This window comes from Xyrauchen texanus, chromosome 25, assembly GCF_025860055.1.
Source record: "Xyrauchen texanus isolate HMW12.3.18 chromosome 25, RBS_HiC_50CHRs, whole genome shotgun sequence".
NCBI lineage: Eukaryota > Metazoa > Chordata > Actinopteri > Cypriniformes > Catostomidae > Xyrauchen > Xyrauchen texanus.
The window spans coordinates 42,252,739-42,278,410 of NC_068300.1; the positions used below are offsets into that span (position 1 = coordinate 42,252,739).

Consider the following 25,672-nt stretch of genomic DNA (forward strand, 5'->3'; position numbering starts at 1 on the left):
ATAATGTAGCATTCATTATGTGCATAACATTTGTAATGATTAGGGCTTAGAACAGAGAACCAGTTCTTATTCAGAACAGACACAATAAATACAGCAAAGAAATGATTTTCATAACATTCAGTTACAGTGGTTGAACATGCATTCTACCGCTGATGTGGACGAGACACCGTACGGAAATACTCTTAGTCCAGTTCCCGAACAAATAACTATTAAGAGTCAGTTCTTTATAATCGGATTAGATTTGTGTTGAATATTTTGAAAGTAACTAATAAAAAATGTAAACTGAGAGTGCATAAAACACTCTGAAACTGCTTCAAATAAACATGTTAGCAATATTATCTGCTTGTGTTCGCGGATCAGGATTTACGAATGCGCTGCTAGTTTTCATTCATGCTTCTAAATCAGTGATGGGTGATTCATGAACGATTCGTTCATTTTGAATTAAAGATATAAAATGACCTAATTATTTGTTAACAGGATGCTGAGGGCAGTAAATCCAACCGGAATTATATTTCCTCCTCAAAAGTACTAAATGTATTGTTAATGGAACCGTTAAAGAACAGTTCATCCAAAAACGAAATCCTCTTTCATTTGTGTTCTGCTGAAGAAAGTACACGGGTACCAGCACTTTAATGGTCCAAAAGTCATATTTAGGCAGCATAAAAGTAATCCACACAACTCCAGTTGATCAATCTATATCTTCTGAAGTGAATCTATAGGTTTATGTAAGAAACAAGTTGATAATTAAAATGTTTTAACTTTAAATCTGTTCTTCCATCAAGGGCTCTGATGAAGGTTGAAATGGCTGAACGCTCACGTGATATTCGCTCTTCTGTTGTAAATAAGAGCTGCTTCCGAATTCTTGCGTGAACTCTCCGACACGCTAACGTCACGTGAACAGCTACGTCATGCATCAGCTGCTGGCTGGAAGCACTTTTTAAAAGTTCATATTTTAATATCAATTAATTTTTTACACAAACATATCAGTTAGCTTCAGAAGATATAGATTGATCAACTGGAGTTGTGTGGATTACTTTTATGCTGCCTAAATATGACTTTTGGACCATTAAAGTGCTGGTACCCGTGTACTTTCATTATAAGGACCTGACGGAGCGCTTTCTTCTTCTAAAAATCTTCATTTGTGTTCTACTGAAGAAAGACAGACATGCAAATCTGGGATGGCATCAGGGTAAGTGAATAATGATAGAATTGGGGGGTATTTCTTTAAGGACCCAGAGTAATCTGAATTGGGACCAACATTAATTCCCTTTCCTAGTAATGATTAAAGAAAGCATTAGAAACTGACCAAGTGCAACAATCTGTGAACAACATGCAAGAATGACAGAAAACATGTATTTAACTTAATTTTATTCAAATTATTGATTAACATTGTGCTCTGAGTCTTCAATAAATCCTTTAAAGAAACAGCTAACATCACAAAATAGATCTTAAATTTAAACCCAAGCCCCATATTACTAATGAACAGCGTTCAATGGCGGCTGAATACTGACTTTTTCATCAAGTTCTTTTATTTTGTTTATGACAAAAAATTGCATTGTGCCTCATGCATTCAAGGCCCCATTTCTTTTTTGTAGCAAATGATTCCTATAAACTCATTGTCAAAGTGCATTAGACAAGCACATCCGCTCAGTCTGTGCAAGGAAAACAGATTGATTTCTGTGTGAGAATATCATCAAGGATGGACGAAACTCTTGCTGATAATAATTCACAAGTTCATCTTCTGCTGTGCGGCTCTTCTCGTGTAGTTTGGCTCTGATGGCTTATTAGCCGCCAGCTCTGTATCAATGGTATTGTAGCAACACTAGAAGAAAGGCAGCTTCATGGACGTGAACGTGCAAGAGTTGATGTCCTCGCTGTGTGACGCTCGGTGCAGTGACGGCTCGGAGGCGCTACGGTTGATTTTGGGCAGTGAGTGCTGCAGAAGCTCTATAGAGGACAGAATCTACACACATACAGCAGAAACAGAGAGATATAGAGCAGTGAAATAGGTCAGTCTAAATGTGACTTGAGAAGCCTGCTGAGAAAAACACTTGATTTTTGTATTATTTGTATATTCTAATATAATTGGAGAATATAAAAACTGTTTCAGTCTAAAATTCAGCCTCTTGATAAAATGTCCTGTGGAAAGACAATGGGATTCTTATAAAACCTGACAAGATGTCTCGGTCCCACTGGACTCCAAAATCAAAAGAAACAAATAAGAAATTAGTTTTTGCATATAGATCATGGAGGCTCTTTTTAGGGCCATAATGTTTTTTTACATTGTGACAGTGGCACACATTTGACTCCCTAATTCTCATTACTGCAATGTGAAAAAAATGATATATTATTTCAATTGTAAATTATTCACTGTGTATTCCAAGAATTAAAATAAAAATGCATTGTATAGGGATAAAAAAACAAAACAAAAAAACAAAGATAAGTCGCATCACTGTATCAACCTGTTTCGGTGACTCACAGCGGTCATATTTGTCTTATTTGGAGCATAGTTCATTTAGATATGAATTATAAAAAATTGTAGCCTATTATTTACATTATCAAATTGCTCTGTAAATATGACAAATCCCGTATGTTTACATTGCAGACTGGTGGTGTGAATATAGTCATGTGCTTCATAATCTTATGATGTGTTGTAAAGACTAACATTAGTATATACACATTAAATATATACTACATATTCACATTATAGTGCTTTTTTATTCATTACAATTATGATATACCTTTAAACACTCTGGGTGTTATGAATTCAAAAATATCCTATGAGCATCCGATTTGATTGATAAAAATATATCAGCCCCATTTCCACCTGAGATGTGTTTCACGTTCCGATCACATGTGGTCAGGTGAGACGCATGGCTGTTTACACTTGGTTGTTAAATGTGTCTCCTGTGACCACTTGTGATGGGATTTGGAGGGGAGGCTCTCTGTTTCATGACAACATCCATCAATCACTATGTCAGTGTGTTACTGCATGATATTAAAGTGCAACAGTCAGAAAATTCAGAAAAGACAAAGCATGAAAAATGATGCGGTTTAAATTGAATCTAAGCACAAATGTAACGTCAAGCAGATATATCTGTTATTTTAGTGGATTACCTGTATGAAAGAAAAAAAAAACATTTCTATATCATATTTCTATGCACTCAAAGCGCTTTACATAGTATAGGGGGAATCTCCTCAAGCACCACCAGTGTGCGGCATCCACCTGAATGATGTGACGGCAGCCATAGTGTGCCAGAATCCTCACCACACACTAGATATTGGTGGAGAGGAGAGAGTAGAGTGATGTAGTCAATTCAGGGATGAGATTATTAGGAGGCCATGGTTGAGAAGGGCCAGTGGGTGATTTTGGTGGGACTTTTAATGTCCACAGAGAGTCAGGAACTTCTCATCTGAAAGACGGTGCTTTTCTTACAGTATAGTGTCCCGTCACTATACTGCGTGCAGTATTAGGACCCACACAGACCGCAGGGTGAGCACTCCCTGCTGGCCTCTCTAATACCTCTTCCAGCAGCAACATTAGTTTTCCCAGTAGGTCTCCCATCCAGGTACTGGTCAGGCTCAACCCTGCTTAACATTAGTGGGCAACCAGGCGAGAGCTGCAGGGTGATATGGCTGCTAACAAACTATGAATGAAGCTTCAGGTGTTCGTGCTTCTCATCTCTGTTGATATTAGACACACTAAAGAAGATCTGTGAAGCTCTCGTAATTATGTATATATATCGGCTTTTTAAATTCTCTGATCGGAGTTTATTTCCTTTTAAAGCCGCTCGGAAACTTTAAGCTCTTGTTTTAGTGCAGTGGTTGATTGACAATTGAGGGACCGAGCTTCACTTTATTGAAAGAAAAATTATAATTTTGGCTCTGGTAAGTAAACTGCAGTATCACATTTTTAAGACTTATAAACAGTAACAAACATTTTGACTCATCGCACAACATACAGATATATGGAGTTTAGGTGACAAAAATGGCAGCGTAGTCATTCAGTGACATCACATAACACAGGTCAACAAGTCGCATTGATGGATGTTGCATACGGCAGTCATTAGGACCAGTGAACAGCCGTCTGACTTCTGTTCAGCTGTCAGCAAATCAAGTAGATCTACACATCGTATCACGTAGTATTTGGCCTTGTTTTAATTGGGAGCAATTGCTTTAAGTAATGATGTGTAACAGTTTTTCATATTCTGTTTGTTTCATGAAAAACGTAACAAATAATCCACATCTGTTTATAACGTATGTAGCTCTCTGCTGTATACTAAAGCAATAACACACGAGCAAGAGTGCTGTATGTCCATCTATCAGCATGGCTGTGATTCTGTTGTAGACAAGAGACTGCAGGTAATCACAGCCATCCTGATAGATGGATAATACAGCAAGATTGCGAGTGTGATATTGCTTTTATACAATAGTTCAACGAACAAGTAAATAAATAAGGGGAAAACTAAGAACTGTATATGTGGAACTGCTTTCTTCTGCCACAGATTCAAGACCTGTTGCTGCTAAGTCTCCGTTAACAATTAGAAAGCATCCCTTTAGAACTAGTAACGACAGCTTGGACTGTTTCTAAAAAGGTTTTTGGAGAAACAAGAATGTGTGTGTGTGTGTGTGTGTATGAGAGAGAGAGAAAGAGAGAGAGACTGAGCATGTGATTACCTTGCAGTGATGGACAACTTATGTCCTAAATGTAGGATTAATTTTCTTTATGCAAAATATTTATTGATTGATTGATTTGGGGTTAAATGATCAAGGCAATTTCTTGACAGGTTTTGTAAAAATCACACAGTGGCCCCAAAAATGATATGGACACTTTAAAATCCCACTTAAAATGTATGAATTTCATTTCATAGATAAAAAAAATGTCAAAGCAAGTGTCATCTGCAAATAAATCTTCTCAGCCATCTCATAACTACACTTTTCTGATCCATTTATTCAATGACCTTTAGTGATTTTAAGGGGATGTATGAACTCACACAGTCTATCAAAGGGAAACAGATGTACCTGTGGGAAAAGGGGCCTCTCGTCTTTGGTCTTGTTGATGCAGTCGGCCACCAGTCTCTTCATGGCTTTTGGACAGCTCTTATACAGCTTACTGAGATCAGGAGACAGATACCCCCGACCTACCATGAAAATGATCTGCACACAACAACACAGAACTTGAGAAACAACAGGAGACCATTAGAAATAAACCCATTCACATTCTTTGCTACTGATAACAGAACAGATATGAAGATGCACAGTACTAATGTCTCTTATTTTAAGGACTATTGCGAGCCCTTTAAACATTTAATCATGTGCAGGTGTTTAGAATAGATATCTATAATTATATTTTCAATTGCTCACAGGCTGATGATTGTTTCAGGGACTGAACTATTCTTTCAAAATAAATAATACTGGCTGACCCAAGACAAGATTACATTTCTCTCACTCACACACACACACACACACACACACACACACACATTGATTAAACATGACTAAGGAGTCCTCACTAGTGTCATACTATCAAATTCATTCATATTTTGCACATCTGCTCTGGGAAAATAACAGGTTATTCCATCCCCCTAGAAACGATTTTCGAAATTCCCACTTTATTTGTAATTGCTGCTATGTCTCAGATTTAATAGTTATTAAATATTAAAGCATAACTTTTTTCAAGTGAGTATGTGTTTATTTTTGGCATGTCACCTGATCTCCGTTGGCGATCTGCGAGTAGGGCAGCTCTCCGGTCATCAATTCAAACAGCACAATGCCATATGAATAAACATCGGATTGGAAACTGTACGGATTGTTGTCCTGCATTCGAATCACCTCAGGAGCCTGAAAGGTGACAAGCATGGGTGAATGTCAGTGACTGATGCTCAGTCCAAATTAGATGAAGAAGGTTGAATCTGAAATGTTTAGATGCTGACCATCCAGAGAATTGATCCTGAGGGCTGCTCCACCTGTTGAGATCCGCTCCACCTTGCCTTCACTGTGGCCAGTCCAAAATCTCCAATCTTCACCGTCAATCCTTCATGTAAGAAGATGTCTGCGCTTGAGTTAAGGTCAAAGCCTACTTAGTCTCTGCAGCGTATTTTACTTGCTGGCAGCAATTTTTCACACCCAAATTTAAAAGCTCACCTTACACACATACGGTGGACTAACTGCAAAACAATTGCCCTTATTTTACAGAAGACCTCTCAAATAATAATAATAAAAGATTTTAATAATTCATGAATAATATTGTATATGTTTACAATCTTATGATGAACATAGTTTTTATTCTGTCTTTGAAAGCCTGTGATTCAGGCTCTGTTTGCTCCATGTCCTTGCTAAAATGTTTAGTTTATTAAACTAGATGGCAGTAAGTACTAAGAAAATATATATATATTTTTTTTTCTGTCGGCTTCCATCTACAGATCTGAAATTCAGGTGACACTAACACAGCTGATCACTCACCATTTCCTCATCCATTGACATTCAATCTATTTTGTGATCCCACACATCTTCCCCATTGTTCCACTAAATATCTCCACCTCAGAGTGGACTAGAAGCTTAATCTAGGTGTGGATCTAAAGCAGAGATCCTCAGCTTTGCGACACAGAGGTTTTCAGGTTTTCTCTTGTTAAAATATGTAACATAAATGCAAACATGATGGAGTTCTATGAAAAGTTCTACATTCTAAGCTTTCAAACGGTAAATGGCACATATGACTATATAAGTATTCAAGGACTTTTACATTTTAAGTATATTTATTACACACTACTGGCCCGCCGACAAGTCCGCAGAGTTTAAAGGGTTAAACGGGAAAAGATTACCTGACTAACATGTAAAGTGACCAACCGCAGTTTGCCTTTTACCTTAACGTGAGATACTATGAAATCGATTATTACACTATAATAGACTTTAATACATAAGTAGTGTAGCTTTATGGTTAGAATCAATCCAAAAATAATAAATACTGTTTAATTAATGAACGTACCTCTGATCGCAAACCAGAATAAACAGTTGTGCTCGATATCCCATTTACTTTGCTAAATGCCAAAAATCTCTTAAACATCTTTCAAAGATTTTTTTCAAATCCAGTGACAAGTTCTTTCTCAGAGGTGTTTTTTATAACAGCTTGGTAAACATGACTTTGATTGACTGCAGACAGCTAAAAAAAAAAAAACCTGGAAATGAACTAGCCAATCAGATTGGAGCATACCATTTTTGAAGTGTTTTTGACACTTCAGACGTGCTACTACTATGACAAAACTGCTTAAACTGTCGGCTTTGCCTTCAGAGCACAATACAAGTAAATGAGACGTCTCTTGAGGATACTGTTTGATTTCATATCCCTGTGGATGATATTCTTTGCATGTAGATAGCTGAAAGAAGGAATATAACATGGAAAATGTTCTTTTTTTTGTGACACAGGATAAAGTAAAACACATTTACGGCAGAATAATTTATGAATCACAAGATTTAAGAAGTGTTGACTCACTCCATGCCCTGAGCTGTCTGTCTAGCGATATCTATCAGTTGAATCATCTGGAAGTTTGTCTCCTGTACATGAAGGTGTTTGTAGAGACTGCTGCCTTCACACCACTGCGTCACAATGGCCAGATTGTCTTTCGTCATGTAGCCCATGAATAACAGGATGTTGACATGTCGGGTTTTCCTATTGCCAACAAGAAGCCAAGAGGACACAACAATGCATCAAATACAAACATGCTGTATGTACAGCACAGCTAAAGCATGAAAAATACTCAACGCAAGTACATGCTTCAAGCTACGCAAGCTCAATTTTGTGCATCAGTGAGTTCCAAAATGCGTCAGAACTAGGGATTAATAATATAAAAAATAAAGTGTTTAAAAAATGTATGCAATTAATCATGTCTCCAGACCATAATAAGGAATATTCCTTCCATATAAGCAATTCAAGCATGGAGTACCACCTATTTTCTCCAGGGGGCAGTAAGCAAAACTCACTGTATAGGCAATGCACAGGTTATATAGAGAACAAACCACATTTACCAAGAGCAGACAACACAAGATGAGAACACGTTCCTGCGTACTAACAGCTTGATGGAGCGCAAATCGAAGGCAAGGATCTCAAGAAGTGTTTTTCTATGTTTCAAACTTCGTTTAACTTGACACAGTGACCAAAAAACAGTACGTTTTAGGGCTGCACAATTAATCAAAATAAAATCGAAACCGCGATATGACCTTGTGCGATTATTAAATTGCAAAGGGCTGCGATTTAAATAAATAAATAGTCTGCTCCCTTCAAAGTTGATTTGCGCAGCTCTGTCCAGTCTATATTAAGTTAGATCATTGTTACCGTGTTTTCGGAGCGGTTCTTCACTCCACAACTCCCTCTCATGCTTCGAGTAACAGAAGTGCTCTGAGTTCAGTTCCGTTTACTTGCGTGCGCTAAACGCTTTATTTACACTAATCTGGCGTGTCCTGCGTGAATCGGTTTTTATTATTATCTGCGGTAGCTGTATCTCAGTCTCCACAAGGCACAGGTATCATAATAATAACGCAGAATACAATATGGGGTGTAATTCAAACATCTTTATTAAATGTCTTTATTCAAATATCTTCATTCTCCTGTCATTTGTTTACCTCTCACGAGAGAGCGTGTCGCACTTATTACACTCCCCGCGGAAACAAGTGAAAGCGGAACTTATATTTGTCAACAGCCAACCAAATGAAAAGGAACATGCATATAATAAATCTATATTAAATATTTAGTTACTATAATATAATGCATTGCTAAATTAAATATTATAAAATAATGAATAAAAATAATGAAATGAAATGGTGACAAACTAACCAAAATTTCCACTTAAAATGTAATTACACCGATGGGTTATCAGTTCAACTTCAGTTTGACATTAAGCCTCATTGTTTAGGACTAGCTTATATACAGTAAAGAATAGTTTGTTTAAGCCTACTAGTTTTTAAGGCCTAGAATAAAGAGTAACATTTATATTTTGTGTATACAGAATTATTCAATCAATCAACATTATTTTTGACAGCAAATACTAGGCAACAACTATGGTTTTACCAAAAGGGAATTGTATTTAACAGTGACATTGAGCAGAAAGTTTACATATAACCAGTTTTGACAGAGCAGCTGATAAAAGTTAAATGATCAGCATCGATTGATGAGATGAAAAAAAATATTGGAGATCGGTGTCGGATGTTAAAATCCTGTTTGGAGCATCCCTAATATTCAAGTTGACTGTTTCAAAAACTAATGTTGATGATTAGTGGGCTGAGATCCTGTCACAAAATGGACAAAAACAGGTACATGATGGATGGTAACATTTGAATATGAAGAAGACTTTGTTTCACTGTTTATATATTTATTTGTTTGTGGTTGAACAGAAAAAAGGTCTCAGTTTGGTTCTTTTTAAGAGGGTTCAAGTGTGAAAACCCCAGTAGCCTTTTTGCAGTTGAACATGTGGAAAACATTACCATCATAATCGCAGTTCAAATCGCAATATTTGTCAAAATAATCGCAATATGACTTTTTGTCCAAATCGTGCAGCCCTAAGTGAGACACACTAGTGCATGTTCTCAACACAACCGAGATGCTCCAAAAGCGTCCATCTGATGCAGGTGTACATTGACGTTTCCTTAGACAAGCCTTTATAATAAATCACAGACTGTCAGACGAATTCAACTGCAAAATGGATTGCTGTGGGCCAATGATAGGCTTATGTTCAATTATATGGAAAATAAACAATATATTGCATTCTAAAGCCACTTTTTGTATTGTCTTGCATGTTAATGCATGTGTGCATAAATAATACAATGCATCTTAATTTTCTGAATTATAATTTGTTTATTTATATACAGTACTGTGCAAACGTCGTAATAGAAGATGTTTCACAAAAACATTTGTCTTAAGATGGTTATTTATATCTTCAGCTTTAGTGTGTCAATAGGCAATATAAATGTTAGACTCCCAAACATTACATCTGCAAATAGAAAAGATTAGAACAGAAAAACAGGGAGCCCTGCAACAGTTGTCATGGCCCCCACAGAGCCCCCTACTGAACATGGTATCAGTCTGGGATTACATAAAGAGACCGAAGCAATTGAGACTATATAGATAGAAGAACTTTGGTGAATTTTCCAAGAAGCTTGAAACATCCTATCTGCCAACAACCAAGAAAAACTGTGTCCTGGTGTACCTAGGAGAATTGGTGCTTTTTTAAAAGCAAAGGTGGTCACACCAAATATTGATTTAGCTTTTTTATGTTTACTGGACTTTGTAAGACATTAAGTGTTAAACGAAAACTATTTCTGTCATTATTTTTGAACACATTCTCACTGTACAACATTTTTCACAAGTGCCTAAAACTTTTGCACAGTACTGCATGTATATATATATTTAAAAATAACTATTTGTAATAATTTTATAATAATATATTGAATAATTGTTATTTGAGGGTCTTTCTTAGCAAATATTTACGTATGAGATTAATTGGATTCATTAATAGGCATAACGTAATTAATTTGATAATTTTTTATACCAGTTTTAAAAAACCGAATTGAATCGATTGACAGCCCTAGTCAGAACCCAATACATTATGCAACGCAAATACATTTTGCGTTCTCAGAGTTGCCACAAGTGACACAACAGTGGGCAGTAGGACTGAATTCACTTAGAATGAATATAGTTGCACATGCTGTCTGCATTGGTTTAGCACCAATTCACAAAAGTAATTATGCAGATCAGGCAATGGCACAAACACTCACCAATTTCGCAGGCAGATTTTGAGTGTTATTTAGCATGTGATGCAGCAGACCAATGAGATCTGGCAAACTCTGCCAGGACTGTACAACATCACTCCACTACTGTAGTCCAGACACCTGAATCATCTTTTTAACATGCTAAGAGTGCACTTGACTAAACCGTGCATCCGGAAATATGGATTTCATTTTTAAATTAGATTCAGTTTACTGCTTGCTTTTTTTGGACAGTAAAATTGTGACGTTTATTGCGGCACACAAATAGCACAGAGTTTTGTGATAAAAGCCCAATCTATAATGAGCCTAATTTAGATAGAAAGGAGATGGGCATGCAGCAGCACCCGCATTCGAGAAATAAGCTGAATCAGTTCTTCAAGTCAGAAAATAGTTTATGAAACTGTCAAAATAAGCAGAAATATGTGAGTATTGATTATAAAAGTGAGATGAGCAAAAATTGCTCTGTCCTGTTGTGTGTCACGCTGTTCAATTTTCATTACAATCCTAAATGTATAAAAAGACAGAAGTATGGCACTAATATATAGATTGTATCTGTTCTGTTGAAACTATTATTCACAAATGTATGAACCTTTAACTTTGGTAACTAAAGTTTCTGCCATAATATCATATTTAAAGCGATTATTGTGTCAAAGCCTACTATAAAACTTCAAACTCGTATGGTATCAGCGGTGTAAAAAAGTTATACCTGACACCTGACTAAATAAGCTGCCACCAGTTTTATTTGTTTGTTTATAAATGTACCGTATATATTTTATAATTGTAGTCTCTGTGGTATATATTGCAGAACTATGGTTGCCATGGTACATGTTTGTATGTTGTAGAGGTTAAAAAATTCAGATTTGATCAGTTTCAACATCAGTCTTATCAGTTTCAACATATAAATAACACCAAATGAACACCAAATGGGACCCCGTCTGGACTATTTTTAATTAGTTTTGTATACAAACATGCACTAGACAGACATCTTTGACCGTTTTCATGCTTTTAAAAGACACAGTGTCAAGTAACAACTCTGAAAAGGAGACCATGTTTCATTCAACTGGACTGCATCTTGCTGTTTTGAGCACATACGCGTAGACATGTTCTTTTGCACTCTTATTTCTACATGGATTGTATGATTTTTTTGGCTCATATCAGCATGGATTACTTCAAAGATTTCAAGCTTTGTAGATGAACAATTATTGAAGTATAGGGCAGTTAAAAACCCTATTGGACCCAATCGAAAAACCATTGTTTCATTAAAGGGGACCTATAATGCAAAATGCACTTTTACATGGTGTTTGTACATAAATGTGAGTCAGCAGTGTGTACACAACCACCCAACAATGTTAAAAGTCCACCCACTCATATTTCTTATATTTCCATTATTCAAAAACAGTGTGTTAAATGAACAGCCCATGACTGGTGACAGACTCCACCCTCCTCCCCTGAGTGATCTACACACAGTCCGCCTTTTTCCACGCTGGGGTAGACACAGTGAGAAGAAGAATGTCTCAGCATATAGAGTCTTCATGTACTCCCGGCATCAGAGCCACTGAAGACGCTGTGGACAAGCTGGACTGGTAATCTGGCATACCGGGCATTTTCCCTGTGGGCCGACACACTTTGGGGCCGATCGGGAGAACCGAGCGAAACGGGCCACGCGATAAGCTATAATTAACTGCCGCGTTATGCAGAACAGACCACAAAACGACACCATGATATGCAGAAAAGGACATATTGGGACAGATGCTATGTATAATCCCGAGCCGATTTCTCTACCCAGTCCAGCCCTGGCTGAACTCCGGTATTTATGCTGTCAAGTCATATCAGTTCTGATTTGTTGTTGCTGTAGTATCCAAAGCACGAACTGTATAGGCACAGCCCTCTTCTGGAAAGGGGGTGGGGAGCAGCAGCTCGTTTGATTTAAAGAGACACACACAAAATCTGCGTTTTTGATTTCACCCAAAAAGAGGCGTTTATAACATGGTATAATAAATGATCCGTGGGGTATTTTGAGCTGAAACTTCACAGACACATTCTGGGGACACCTGAGACTTATATTACATCTTGTAAAAAGGGGCATAATAGGTCTCCTTTAAAGAATACTTCAAATGTCTTGACTGTTTGATATTTATAGTTTTTCATGACCCCTTATAATGCCCTACAAACTGGGGTGAGATATCCAATAACTGTGAATATTAAAGCCTTACCTAAGAACTGCCACCTCGTTGCGGAAGGCCTGAAACTGTTCCGGCGTCGGGTTGGTGACTTTTAATATCTTCACAGCTACATCACCTACAGCATATCTTAATGTAAGTTCACGAGTCATAACCTAGCTATTGCAAAACAGTAGTGCATCATATAAACAGCTAGATAGCACAAATTATACTAGAGCAGAACTGTACTGAATTCAGCAGGCTTGAGCCCAAAGTATACTTCGGTTAGATGCTAAGAGTCTACGTACAGGGTGAGTGATTAGCTGAGTGCTTGAGCACTAAATGCACGTGGCCCATGCATTTTTACCAGGCATACTCTGAATGCAGAGTTTGCACATGCGCCTGGAATTATTTGTACTAATTATTGGGTCCACGAGGTGACAACTGATTGGAGTCTGAAGGAATAAAAAGACATCTTTATGGGTCTAAACTCCTGAAGAGAAATAGTCCAGTATCTCATTGAATCTTAGAATGCGTCAACCACCTGTGTATGCACACAGTCAAATAGAGTATATTTTGAAATGCTGAGCATTCAACCGTTCACATACGCTAAAACCGAAGTACACTTTAGGCTTTAAACTGATGCTTACCATGCCACTTCCCTTTGAATACGGTCCCAAATGAGCCTGAGCCGATCCTGCACTGCAGTATGACCTCATTAGCTTCAATCTCCCAGTAATAACTTGAGTCTCTTTTATCCCTGGGCCGCTAGGAAATAATAAGTGGCATTAGCGGTTAAGAAAAATTCTACAGTGTTACATGTTTACAGCTATATGTGACACCTTGGAATAATTACATAGACTGATCTATTGGGATTCTTAACATTATTAAAAATGAATAGTGTAAATTAGCTGTAGTATAGATGCTCAAATAGAATGAACACAATATCATGGTACATTACGTTGAGCTACCTTGAAAAGGATACTACGCTAAAGGTTATTAACTCGTAATTTAAGCTAGTTTAACTACAGACAAGTTGCCTTTATAAGTACACACAACAAGCTAGCTAACTACATTGTAAGGAGGAAAATATCTTTATAAATAAATAGCCTAATTATTAGAGGATATCCATCAGATGATTTTGCAGTCAGAGCAGCATTTATGTAGCAATTAGTGTATTAAAGAGCACTTGAACAGATACCTTTACACTAAATACAACCAATAAAACTGGAACACAACAATTTATAAAACTGGGTCAAAAGCATGGTGACAAACAGCAATATTTAGTGTACTAAATACTTCACAACCAAAAAAAGACACAATTCCACACAGGGAATCGACCCAGCATCTCTCTGTAAATGTAGCACGTTACCAAAAAAGCTAAACTGTTCAGAACACTGTTAATCTACTATAACACTACTGTAAAATGCAGTTTGTTGTGTTGTTATTTTTAGGTACAGGCACCATCTGACCACCAACCAAAGAGAATCAGCACAGAGATTCAAAGAGCTTACTATTTTGACTCTCTGGGCTGGCGTGGATGTATTGTTCTGGTTCCAGCCGGTCGGGCTTTGATTCGGGGAACTGCTCGCTGAAAGACCGTTACAAAAATAACATGATCCCATTTCATGCCGTAAATGAACAATTGCAAAAATATTTATCATGGGATTCAAATGAATCTTGTTTCAGTGATTTATTCTTACCAGAGCCGTGACCACGTATGGCGTCCTAGAGTAAAAGAAAACAGAAAATAAGAAACAACACATCTTCTCAACAATGTTTTCATTTTCCTTAAGCCAAGCACACACACACAGAAAGACACAAGGCTTCTAGAAAGAATACCTACTCTTCTCTTCAGACAGAAGTGCTGCTGACACCAGGAGTTAGGAGACGTTTCTAAGTGCTGCTCATCATGATACAATAAAGAGTGAAGAGAGGAGGGAAATGGACAGAACATGAAGAAACAGAAAGAAGAATGTTGTTTACACCTGGTATTAAGATTCATCTCTGGTGATCTGATCACCAGTGGTCAGGCGAAACGCATCGGTGTTTACACGTGTGAGCACTTGTTTTTGCATTTCGGGAGAATGTTGAAAACACATAAGAGTAAATGCTGATGTGTCTCACATGACCACATTTGATCATAAACTGACTTAAGTTACTGCATGATGATGCCCAAAGAAAAGAAAGAAATCAGTGCATTGTTTTAGCCAATTTCTTTATTGAACCTGCATCACAATGTCAGAAACGCAATGTTTCAAGCTGAATTTGTGGTTATTTTAGAGGAATTATATTTGTATTGTGCTGTACACACTGAAGTAGTTCAGTACATTTCTTGTGCATGTCTGTGCTTTTCAAATGATCATGCTGAATGGTTATTTCCACTTAAAGCCTGAGATGCATCTTAATACCAGGTATAAAATGGGCCAAAGAGTGACTAACCATCTGAAACAGAACAAAACAATGAAAGTACAGAGAGACCAGCAGATAGTCTTCATGAATGATGTGACTGAGGAGGAGGAGGAGGCCTGAAGAAGGATTCTCATGTGTGTTCTTTAAGTAGTTACCTCAAACTGGCTGCTGTCGACAGTCATTGTGGTGCTGCTGACGATGTTTGGTGTGGAGGTGGAGCGCAGTCTCTGGGTCAGAGCCGCTCCGCTGGGGGGGTATGCACTGGTGTATTTGAACATGTGAGGTGTTTAATATCTGTGCACTGAGCTTATGAAAACATATAACAAATGTAAACACAGACTACATGATTCAAACCTTTATCCAAGAGTGGTTGTTGGTACAACTGGTTGTATTTGCTAATGAAAGTATCACGTTTACAATAGCTCATACTGATTTGAATGAATGGCTTAAACTTTGGCATGTAACTGATCCATTGTTTATATTTGACAGTTTTTGTCTTTTGATGATGTCCTTTAAATTGAATCAATATTTCATTTTAGTCAATTTGACCCTGACTTAATTTGTATACAATTTTACTCCACAAAAATAACATTGTAGATGCGATAATGTGCAAAATGACAGAAAAATGTATCACACTGTAACAGATCAAACTTTAACTCAAATATTCAAAAAAACAAAATTCATTTGTATTTAATTTATAATTCTTTAGAAATAGAGACCAGAGTCCAAAATGAATCAAATAACAGATGTAGTTTATTTTTCAAACAAAATCTTGATAATAATCAGATTTGGTGCATAAAGTGGGACTTTTAACATGCACTAAACAAGCCGGAGACTCTTATTTTAAAATGACAAAGACTTCACTGCGTCACAATGCTCTATATTTAATATTTACCAAATTAAGCTTTTTATAGACTACATGTTATTATTATTATTATTATTCACAATAATAGTTGGAGACACAATGTATTTTTCTTTGACTGCCCTCGCTTCTATTTAAAAACCTAATTATCAGAGGAATAAAAAAAAGTATCAGCAACAATCAGCATTGATTTTTGCCGATAACCAATAGTTCCAAAAAGGAACTATCAGGACAGATTAAGTGGTAAAACCGATATATCAGTCTACCTCTACTACCAAGTGCCTTAAAACAAAACTCTGAATAGCTTTCAAAGATTTGAAATGACTAACGTGGCAAACTTTGGCAAATCCAGTAGTTCGTTTTTCCTCAGAAACACTCACTGAACCCAACCTTACAAACACAGCTTTGTTTCCAGGTGGATTGATAACTATCGCACCCTAACTGCCCGAAACGCATAAAGCCAGCCGCTCAGAACTCGTAATCTCTTGCCATTTGTGGGTGCAATATGCATCTGACAGTCCATGAAAGGTCAGTGGGTTGTCTGCGGGTGTTTAAGGCTGAGACTATGCTGGATGTGTATAACTTTCTAAAGCCCTGTACACAAATAAAGCGACTTCCAGTGGCAATACGTCCTGATCTCATTCATTTTCAATGAGAGCTGGCGACATGAGCAACAGTGACCTCTTGCGACTACACGAGGGCATGGCAAGCGGCACGACAAAGTTAAGGAAAGTTTATCTATAGTGCAAATGTGGAGCGACTTTTGGCAGTGACAACTAAATGGAATGAAGACGGTCACTGCCGGTCTCCTTTGAGATAATGGAGTCAAGTGCAGGCAAGACGGAGAAGTTTCTGTGAGCGATTTCCCTGTTCTATATGATTTTTCTGTAAAACATACTTGGATATACTAAAATGATGCGTGAAAAAGAAACTGTCAGCAGTCCGAGTCAGCTTGATTCATACATTGATATATCGTTCAACTAGTTAATGATATGATGCGTTGCTCTAGTTTATATATAAACACTCTCCACAGCAGAATTGTCTTTTTTAGGGACAACAGAACTTATTCCTAGTCAAATTAGAATGATATCTTAGTTTTACTGGCAATATATCATATCTCTGATCACAATTTCTAAAGATATGGCCAGACGTGAAGTACACCAATAACGTTAGAGCGACAGCAATAGGAACGCCTACTAGCGACTTCATAGTACAACGACTAGCGACAGTCTGTAAAGGGGAGGAAATCTTGTTACCTGCTGGGAATTCTGCTCAGCGATTCCCTCATTTTCCGTGACGGCAATGGAGGGAGGGCTGGAGTTCCACTTTCACCAGGAATCGGAAACAATCTATAGAACACAAATGTCAGACGTGCTGGAATACACCTGCTCACTTGTTTTATTTCAAATTGTGAATCTATTTCACAAGAACTCCTGATGTGAATTCACTTACAGACGCTGGCGGATGTTGCTCCAGTCGACACACATTGTGGGAACTTTTGTGCTGCAGTGCTCATGGAACTTGTAGCCACACCTTTGGCAGCGGAAAGCATTTAACAGGAACTTCTGGCATATATCGCAGAAAGCCAATGTGAGAAATGTTTTCCTGACCTGAAAAAAGAAATAAAACATTTTAGATTTAATTTTTTGACTTTTAACCATGACAGTAATTGTTAGAGGATAAAAGGTTGTGTGTAGCACTCACAAAATTATGAGTAGTTAGGGGAACGTGGTCTAAAACCTCCACTATCAGTTCCTCCCCAGTGAGTGATGTAGAATCTGTGTTCCAGTCCATACGAGACTTCTTGCTGCAAATATTTAAAACAATTACCTTATAAAATCCCACAAAAACACTATAAGGCTAGTTCTGACAGCCAAATAAGAGTGATTATGGTGAATAACAATGTTATACACAATATTAAAGGTTCACACAGTAACTTTTGTCTTTGTGTCATCTTGGACTTACACTGACATCTAACGGCTTGAATGCAGCATCATTTAAAATCAATAGTTTTCAGTTTCAGATGACATTGTAGAAATGTAGAATTCATAGTCAGTCATAGTTACTTTAATCAATGAGTGAAAGTGTCAAATAACAGGACGGTTACTGAGATTATTGAGTAGTATTCAGCTGGTCATGTGATTCTAACATGTGCTGACCCTCTCCATGTAGAATAAAACAGCTTTTATAAGGTTACTGATATGACTTCATTTTAATGTGAGTGCTCATGATTTCCTACATATACTGCAAAATTACAATTCATGTCTTTAGGAGTTCAAATTACTGAATGCACCTTTAATGACAGAGTATGAATGTAAGTGCAATATGAATATGGTCGTTTATACGTATTATTAAGATGAGTTTGGGTTTCTGCTATAGGTGTAAACGGAGTACATTGAAAACACTTGACCCCATAGTTCTTGTACTGTAAGCACATTGTACTCTGTATACCACCTGTCATTAAACCACTGTGCAGTGTTAATTATCACACAGTTTTTAGTTCATCATTTTTGTCTTTTGTTAAAAAAAAAAATCTTTTTTTATGTCATCATAAATTTGTTAGTTTTAATCTGACTAAAATGGCATAACATTTTAATTGACAAAAAAAAAACATTTTACTTGACGATAATGATGCAAAATGACAACAGCCAAACTTAAAGATTTTCAAAAATGTAAAGTAATATATTTAAAAATGTATGAAACATATAAAAGATGAATATGTAAGAATAAACGTCCTGAAAAGCTGAGCTCCTGAAGTAACATATAAATGAATACAGTATTACTCTGTTGTGAATTCCTCACGTTTAGACCGTAAGGTGTTGTGCGTTTTTAAAACAAATGCAAGTTACGCATTCGGACAAGCACATAACTTAGTTCAAGTTCACCTGTTCATTGTTTGTTCAGATGCAAGTTTGAATATTAGGTTTATGTTGTGAATGTAGCTGATTTGTCACATTTAGTTGAGTTCATAAGTATGCAAGCATTGTCTATCAAACTGGCATAAGTGAGTACAGTGCTTACAAACAATCGCTCTGACTGTTGCGAGTCATGCAGTTTTTTCATAGTCCAGTCCTTAATAAATAGAGAAACACCAGTTCAGTATGACGAACAATGGTTAGCTTGAAACTAACGTACTGATCTTATCTGCTCTGTGGAAACAATCATTCACAAATGTATGAACCTTTTACCATGGCAACCATGTTGGGCTACTAGAATTTAAAATTCATATTGTATCACTTTCAAACTGTGTAAAATGCTTGCAGAATTTGTATATCTGTTCCCACCAGGTTTGTTTATCTTTTTTATTTATTATTTACAATAGCTGTAGTAACTATGCAAGAACTATGATGCTTTCCAGTTCAAAATGGATGCAATTGATTTGATCAACATATTTTTTTCATCTCTACAGTTTGAGAGTGTCTGTGAAAGAATAAAGAGACTGTCTATATCACAATCGTTTCAGTTATAAAAAAAAAAGTGATTAAATGAATGATATAGCAAATACAGTGTATTGCACGGTTTTGTAGTAATCCATCAGTAAAGTTCCTTGTACAGGTGTTCAGCTCACGCAGTTTAAGCTGAGAAATCACTGGATTATTCAGATCCATTCTTTCTAGATTTTACATGTCAGAACATTGTTATTGTATATGTAGCAGTATTTATTCTCACCATATTTTCATCAACAACAGTATTTTTGATTTATTTGATTATAGTCATGATGCATCTTTTTCATCAGTAATTTTGTTGATGAGATTAATACTGCGATGACACTTTTACAGGTGACAGATTTGAGACACTTGTTAATACCAGGTGTAAACAGCAATGTGTTTGCCTGACACCCCTTCATCAGAGACAGATCTTAAAACCAGGTGTAAACAGGACCAATGAAGTGTTTTATTTGTGCTGATGGCTTTCTTCAAGTAATCTGACCTCCTCTGTCCTGGATAGAGACTGAAGACAGCACAACACTCGGGTCGCAGCCCTCGAACCTTCAGAGCTTTGATCAGACAGCTGTGTAGAGACAGGCCTGGACGCACATTCACCTTCAACAGAAACACGGACCTCATTTCAATGAAGAAAAACACATGAGAATGCATGCATGTTTTCTTCTGCATACATTACAATTACAGATATGAAATGAACTAAGTAATTTCGTTTTTTAGCAATGAAGTCAAATGGGGGAAAATTAGTTAATTTCAACAGAAATTCTCATATTTCCACAACCCAAAAATGCAGCGAGACATTACATGGCTACTTACGCATGAAAGTGTCATTTTATTTGTATATTATTATGCGAGGACAGAGAGTGTGGAGTGATACGAGAGACATGAAACTAGCACAGCTAGTGTAAGAAATAGGTAGCCTATGATAACGGTTAATTACACAATATACGGTCATTATCAGGGCTGTCGATTTAATGGGATTAATTGTGATTTCTGAAGAAACAAAGAACAGATTTAAAGTTAAAACATTTTAATTATCAACTTGTTTCTTACATAAACCTATACATTCACTTCAGAAGATATAGATTGATCAACTGGAGTTGTGTGGATTACTTTTATGCTGCCTAAATATGACTTTTGGACCATTAAAGTGCTGGTACCCGTGTACTTTCATTATAAGGACCTGACGGAGCGCTTTCTTCTTCTAAAAATCTTCATTTGTGTTCTACTGAAGAAAGACAGACATGCAAATCTGGGATGGCATCAGGGTAAGTGAATAATGAGAGAATTTTTTGGGGGCATGAACCATTCCTTTAATCATGCCCGCTGACATCTGTCAATTTCATAATAAGCATTTACGTTTTTTTTGTATTGTACAGCCAGCAGGGGGCAGTCAGCGCAGACTCAACTTGGGGCTGTACCATAGATAATAAGAAAAAAAGTGAGCTGTATCAAAGGCAGAGTTTGGAATTACTACCATACTAATCTTATCATTTCTGCTGTAGACAGATTTAGCAGGAGTCAGCCGAACTCAGCCAAAGTCTTTCTAGCAAGTCATTCTATTGGCGCCCATATTTGGAACGCTCTAGGTCAGCTATTTTTCAAGTAAACAAGCAGTGCAACAAGTGCATCTACTTGAATGGGTGAAGACCGAAATCTCCAAAATAGTTGGTCAAGATTGCGATCAAAGAACATATTTCAAATCAGCAGTAAAATCTGACAACACAGGTGTCATAAATTGTGCTTCTTTACCTCAGATTATGCAAAAAACACAATTTTTCAGGCTTGTATAGCTAATGCACATGCGCATTCTCAAGTTGATTGACAGGCAATGTCTGTATCTAAAAGGTGTTTGGCTCTTTTATCTGTAAGGCAGGATTTCCTTTCCACATCCGTTGACTGTTGGGTGCACCAATTTCTCCTATTCATTTTAATAGAAATGGCCTGTCTCTGCTAAATAGCCTCTGGCTGTATAAGCAATGCGGCTCGTCAAACCAACAAGAGCAGGCAGCACAAAATGAATAAGGAGCCTTCACGGATGGAATCTAACACAACCGAAGCAAAACGCTCCAGAAGTATCCATCCGACACGTGTATACATAGTAAACATTTTAATTAGCGCAAATGGCACGAGTCTTGTCAGAGATTGAGGAACTTAATTGAAAACGCATTGCTGTTGAGCGTAGGCCAATAATGATATGCACAATATGAAAATACTGTGACAAGAAAAAGTATGTGAACCTTTTGGAATTAGCTGGTTTTCTGAATTAATTGGTCATAAAATGTGATATCTTCATCAACGTCACAAGTATAGACAAACAACATTGTTCTTAAGATAACAACACACAAACAATTATAATCTTTCATGTCTTTACTGAACACATCCCATTAAACATTCACAGTGCTGTGGAGAAAGTAAGTGAACCCTTGGACTTAATAACTGGTTGATCCTCCTTTGGCAACAATAACATCAACCAAGCATTTCCGGTAGCTGCGATTTAGTCCTGCACAATGTTACGAAGGAATTTGGGACCATTGTTCCTTACAGAACTGCTTCAGCTCGGCCATATTCTTAACCTATCTGATGTGAACGGCTCTCTTGAGGCCATTCCACATCATCTCTATTTGCTTAAGGTCTGGGCTCGGACTGGGACACTCCAAAAGGTGTATTTTCTTATTTTTAAGCCATTCTGCAGTTGATTTACTTCGATGTTTTGTGTAATTTTCATTCTACATCACCCAACTTCTACTGAGGTTCAGCTGGCACACAGCCACCCTGACATTATTCTGTAGGATATCTTGATAAACTTGGGAATTCATTTTTCCCTCGATGATGGCAAGCATTCCAGGCCCGAAGCAGCCCCAAATTATAATGCTCCACTGTACTTCACAGTTGGGATGATGTTTTCATGTTGGTATGCTGTGCTTTTTTTTTCGCCATACGTAGCGATTTGTGTTCTTCCCAAAAATTTAGCCTTAGTTTCTTCAATACAAAAGAACATTTTCCCAGTAGCGTTGTGAAGTGTCAGGGTGGTCTTTGGCAAACTTCAGGTGCGCAGCAATGTTTTTGTTGGAAAGATGAGGCTTCCTTCATGGTGTCCTGCCATGGACACCATGCCTATATAATGTTATCCGTACATTAGACTCATAAAAATTCAGCACGGTGAATATTTAATGGTAAAGACTATAATTTTTTGTGTGCCGTTAACTTAAGCACATTCTTGTTTGTCTCTTTTTGTTACTTTATTGAAGATGAGATCGCATTTTATGACCAAATTCCAAAGGGTTCACATACTTTTTCTTGCAATAGTAATACAAACAATATTGACTTAAGAAGCCACTTTTTGCATTGTACAATCAACGCTTTGCCCGCAAAAAATTTAAAGTATTTGAATTATCTGAATTACTATATTACATAAAATATTTAAAATTATTTTAATTATTATATATTAAACGACCTTTATTTGAAGGCCTTTCACAGCATATTATGACATATTTGAGTAATCACATCATGTAATTTATTAGATTAAATATGTTATCGATTGACAAAGCTAGTTGTTATAGAACTCAATGGAATACTTCATTCTGGTTGGTCAATCTTGGCATTCAGCGGTCAAATATTTCTGAATAATGAGAAACGTTTGTTTCCTACATAGATGTGCTCTTCCTGTCTCTCCACAGTCTCTAAAAACAAGATAATTAAATAATGTGAACTCAGATGCACATTTATTTAAACATTTATTAATTGAAAGTTTTGCTAACATCTGCTATTTAAAATGATTATACGTTAACATACCTGTACATTTAAACCCATTAGCAAGTCTGATATCAATTTCATTGCTTAGTACTTGCATTTGGAAAACTAGCAAATGAATATTGCAAACAAAAATGTCAAGAGCCTGCTAAAATCTCTAGGTTTAATCTGACTGGCTGGCCACTACACAACTTCCTTTTTTCTTTTTTTTTTAACACCAGTACTAACACCTAAAAATGTAAGCATGCTACCCTGTCCCTGACTCAATTTTCAAGTCAATCCAGTGATCGAGCAGGCACATATTTGTGGACTACGCCTTTAAATGCATAGCTCTGTTACTCCGTCATGACTGTAAACATTTGACGCTCACCACCGTCCTCTGCTGGTTGGGCAGATAGACTCGTATGGTGTGGCTGGTTTGTGAGCAGCGCCGCTGACACTGCAATCCCTGGATCATTGTGGGAGAAACACATGAGCTCTCAAACACCGAGTCCTTTATTCCAAGACCATTGCTGATATTTCTCCACATCCCATGAAATGGCTCCATTACACACTGCTCCAGTGCTCACACATCTGAGGAAACAAACACATGTCACTCTGTGAACTGCTCAGTTGAAGGATGTTATTAGTCAAATGTAATTAGTTAAATTATTCAAGAACCTTATTGTGGAATGGTTCATCCATACAGGGATTGTTACCAAATGAACAAATTACTAAACTTTGAAAACAGCAGTTTCAAACCTTTTGTAAAAGGCTACAATACTCCCTCCAAATCAAAGTAATGACAAAACGTTGCATTGTTACTTTAAAGGATAGTTCACCACAAAATTAAAATTCGAATTTACATCCACTGTATGGCATGGAAAATCATACAGGTTTGGAACAACATGAGGGTGAAAGAATGATGACAAGATTTTCATTTTTGGGTGAGCTGTCCATTTAACAGTTGCTAAGGCAGCTCCAGTATTTGGGTCATGACTCATGAGTAATAGAAGTAGAACTAGTAAGTTTAGCCATGACATGAGGTAACAAACTATCTCAAGTGTAAACACTATGTTAAGAACACTAAACGGGGTTTGATATGATATTTGTGTGGAACCAGAAAATGCCAATGACAATTACGATCATTTGTATAATAAAGGCTACTTGCATTTACGAAACTGTATTTCAACACAAGCTTCATGGAAATCTTGTGACACCGTAAGAAGTTGATGAAATACACATAACATATCAGACAGAACAGAAACACACTGGGATAATGGATCTGATTCTAGACTTTTGAATAAAAAGAAACATGACTGCATTGACAGTGGAAAGCCGTGAACACAGAGAAACAGAAACATTTCTACATTAGAATTGAGCACAACGCCTCTGTTCAGTAAACATAACAGGAACAGCATCACACTTTCAGGCGGGATTAAGACAAACACTTCACCGCATCAAAAATGTCTGTAATTATCAAACTCTTTGCCGTCCACATACATTATCTGACAACAGCAAACAACACAGTTCAATTAGAAATGACTGAAACAGTGCGCGAAATGAACCCTCATCATCTTGTTTAGAAGTTTGCAAAACAGTTAAAGGAACTGCTGCTGCGGCCCTTTTACTTTTCCACATTAAACTATTAAACCAATCACACCAAACTCTACAAACATCTCACATGCCAGTTATATTTTCATAATCATGAGACGCAAATCAGGCAGCTGTGACACGATATTTACAAACATACTACCCATATTGCATTTAATAAAGCGATAAAAGCTCACCAGAGAAAGTTTGAGCAGTTGAGCACCGCCATAACCTGAAGACACTGCGATGACGTCACCAACATCAGACGTGTGTTACACACACGCGATGTGGTTTCGTGTTTTGAACTCATTTCTGTGGATTTGATTTGAAATAGAATTGTTTTATTTGGTCAATTCTTTCCTAAATAAAGTAGGAAAGCAAATGTGACAAATCCAAGCCAATCTACAATTGAAGTCAGAAGTTTACATACACTTAGGTTGACGTCATTAAAACTCATTATTGAACCAATCCACAGATTTCACATTAGCAAACTATAGTTTTGGCAAGTCGTTTAGGACATCTACTTTGTGCATGACACAAGTAATTTTTCAAACAATTGTTTATAGACAGATTGTTTCTCGTTTAATTGACTATATCACAATTCCAGTGGGTCAGTTAACTGTGCCTTTAAACAGCTTGAAAATTCCAGAAAATTATGTTAAGCCTTTAGACAATTAGACAATTAGCTTCTGATAGGAGGTGTACAGAATTGGAGG

The 25,672-nt window shown here is 37.0% G+C and overlaps 1 protein-coding gene across 2 annotated transcripts; it reads right to left on the bottom strand.

Annotated features, from left to right (window-relative positions):
- Positions 1 to 1,351: 1,351 nt before the first annotated feature.
- On the bottom strand, positions 1,352 to 25,208 carry raf1a (Raf-1 proto-oncogene, serine/threonine kinase a). 2 transcript variants are annotated; one of them, XM_052091699.1, is made up of 18 exons: positions 25,154 to 25,208; positions 23,755 to 23,957; positions 20,119 to 20,231; positions 17,893 to 17,995; positions 17,641 to 17,798; positions 17,445 to 17,537; positions 15,482 to 15,587; positions 14,761 to 14,817; positions 14,618 to 14,642; positions 14,429 to 14,505; positions 13,565 to 13,682; positions 12,969 to 13,053; positions 7,490 to 7,666; positions 7,327 to 7,373; positions 5,934 to 6,052; positions 5,710 to 5,841; positions 5,023 to 5,157; positions 1,352 to 1,963 (listed from the first exon to the last, which is right to left on the bottom strand). In XM_052091699.1, exons 2-18 carry the CDS (start codon positions 23,929 to 23,931, stop codon positions 1,823 to 1,825), a joined length of 1,863 nt encoding a protein of 620 aa, XP_051947659.1. In that variant the 5' UTR covers positions 23,932 to 23,957; positions 25,154 to 25,208; the 3' UTR covers positions 1,352 to 1,822. The 2 variants fall into 2 exon arrangements, with proteins under 2 accessions (XP_051947659.1, XP_051947660.1); XM_052091700.1 differs by lacking the exon at positions 14,761 to 14,817.
- Between the last annotated feature and the right edge of the window lie 464 nt (positions 25,209 to 25,672).

Coding starts and splice junctions, on each gene's coding strand:
- raf1a (XM_052091699.1), bottom strand. CDS start 23,931: ATGGAGCCATTTCATGGGATGTGGAGAAATATCAGCAATGGTCTTGGA. Junction 14,818..15,481: donor TCGACAGCAGCCAGTTTGAG/GTAACTACTTAA, acceptor CATGATGAGCAG/CACTTAGAAACGTCTCCTAA. Junction 7,374..7,489: donor CAGACAGCTCAGGGCATGGA/GTGAGTCAACAC, acceptor TCCTTCTTTCAG/CTATCTACATGCAAAGAATA.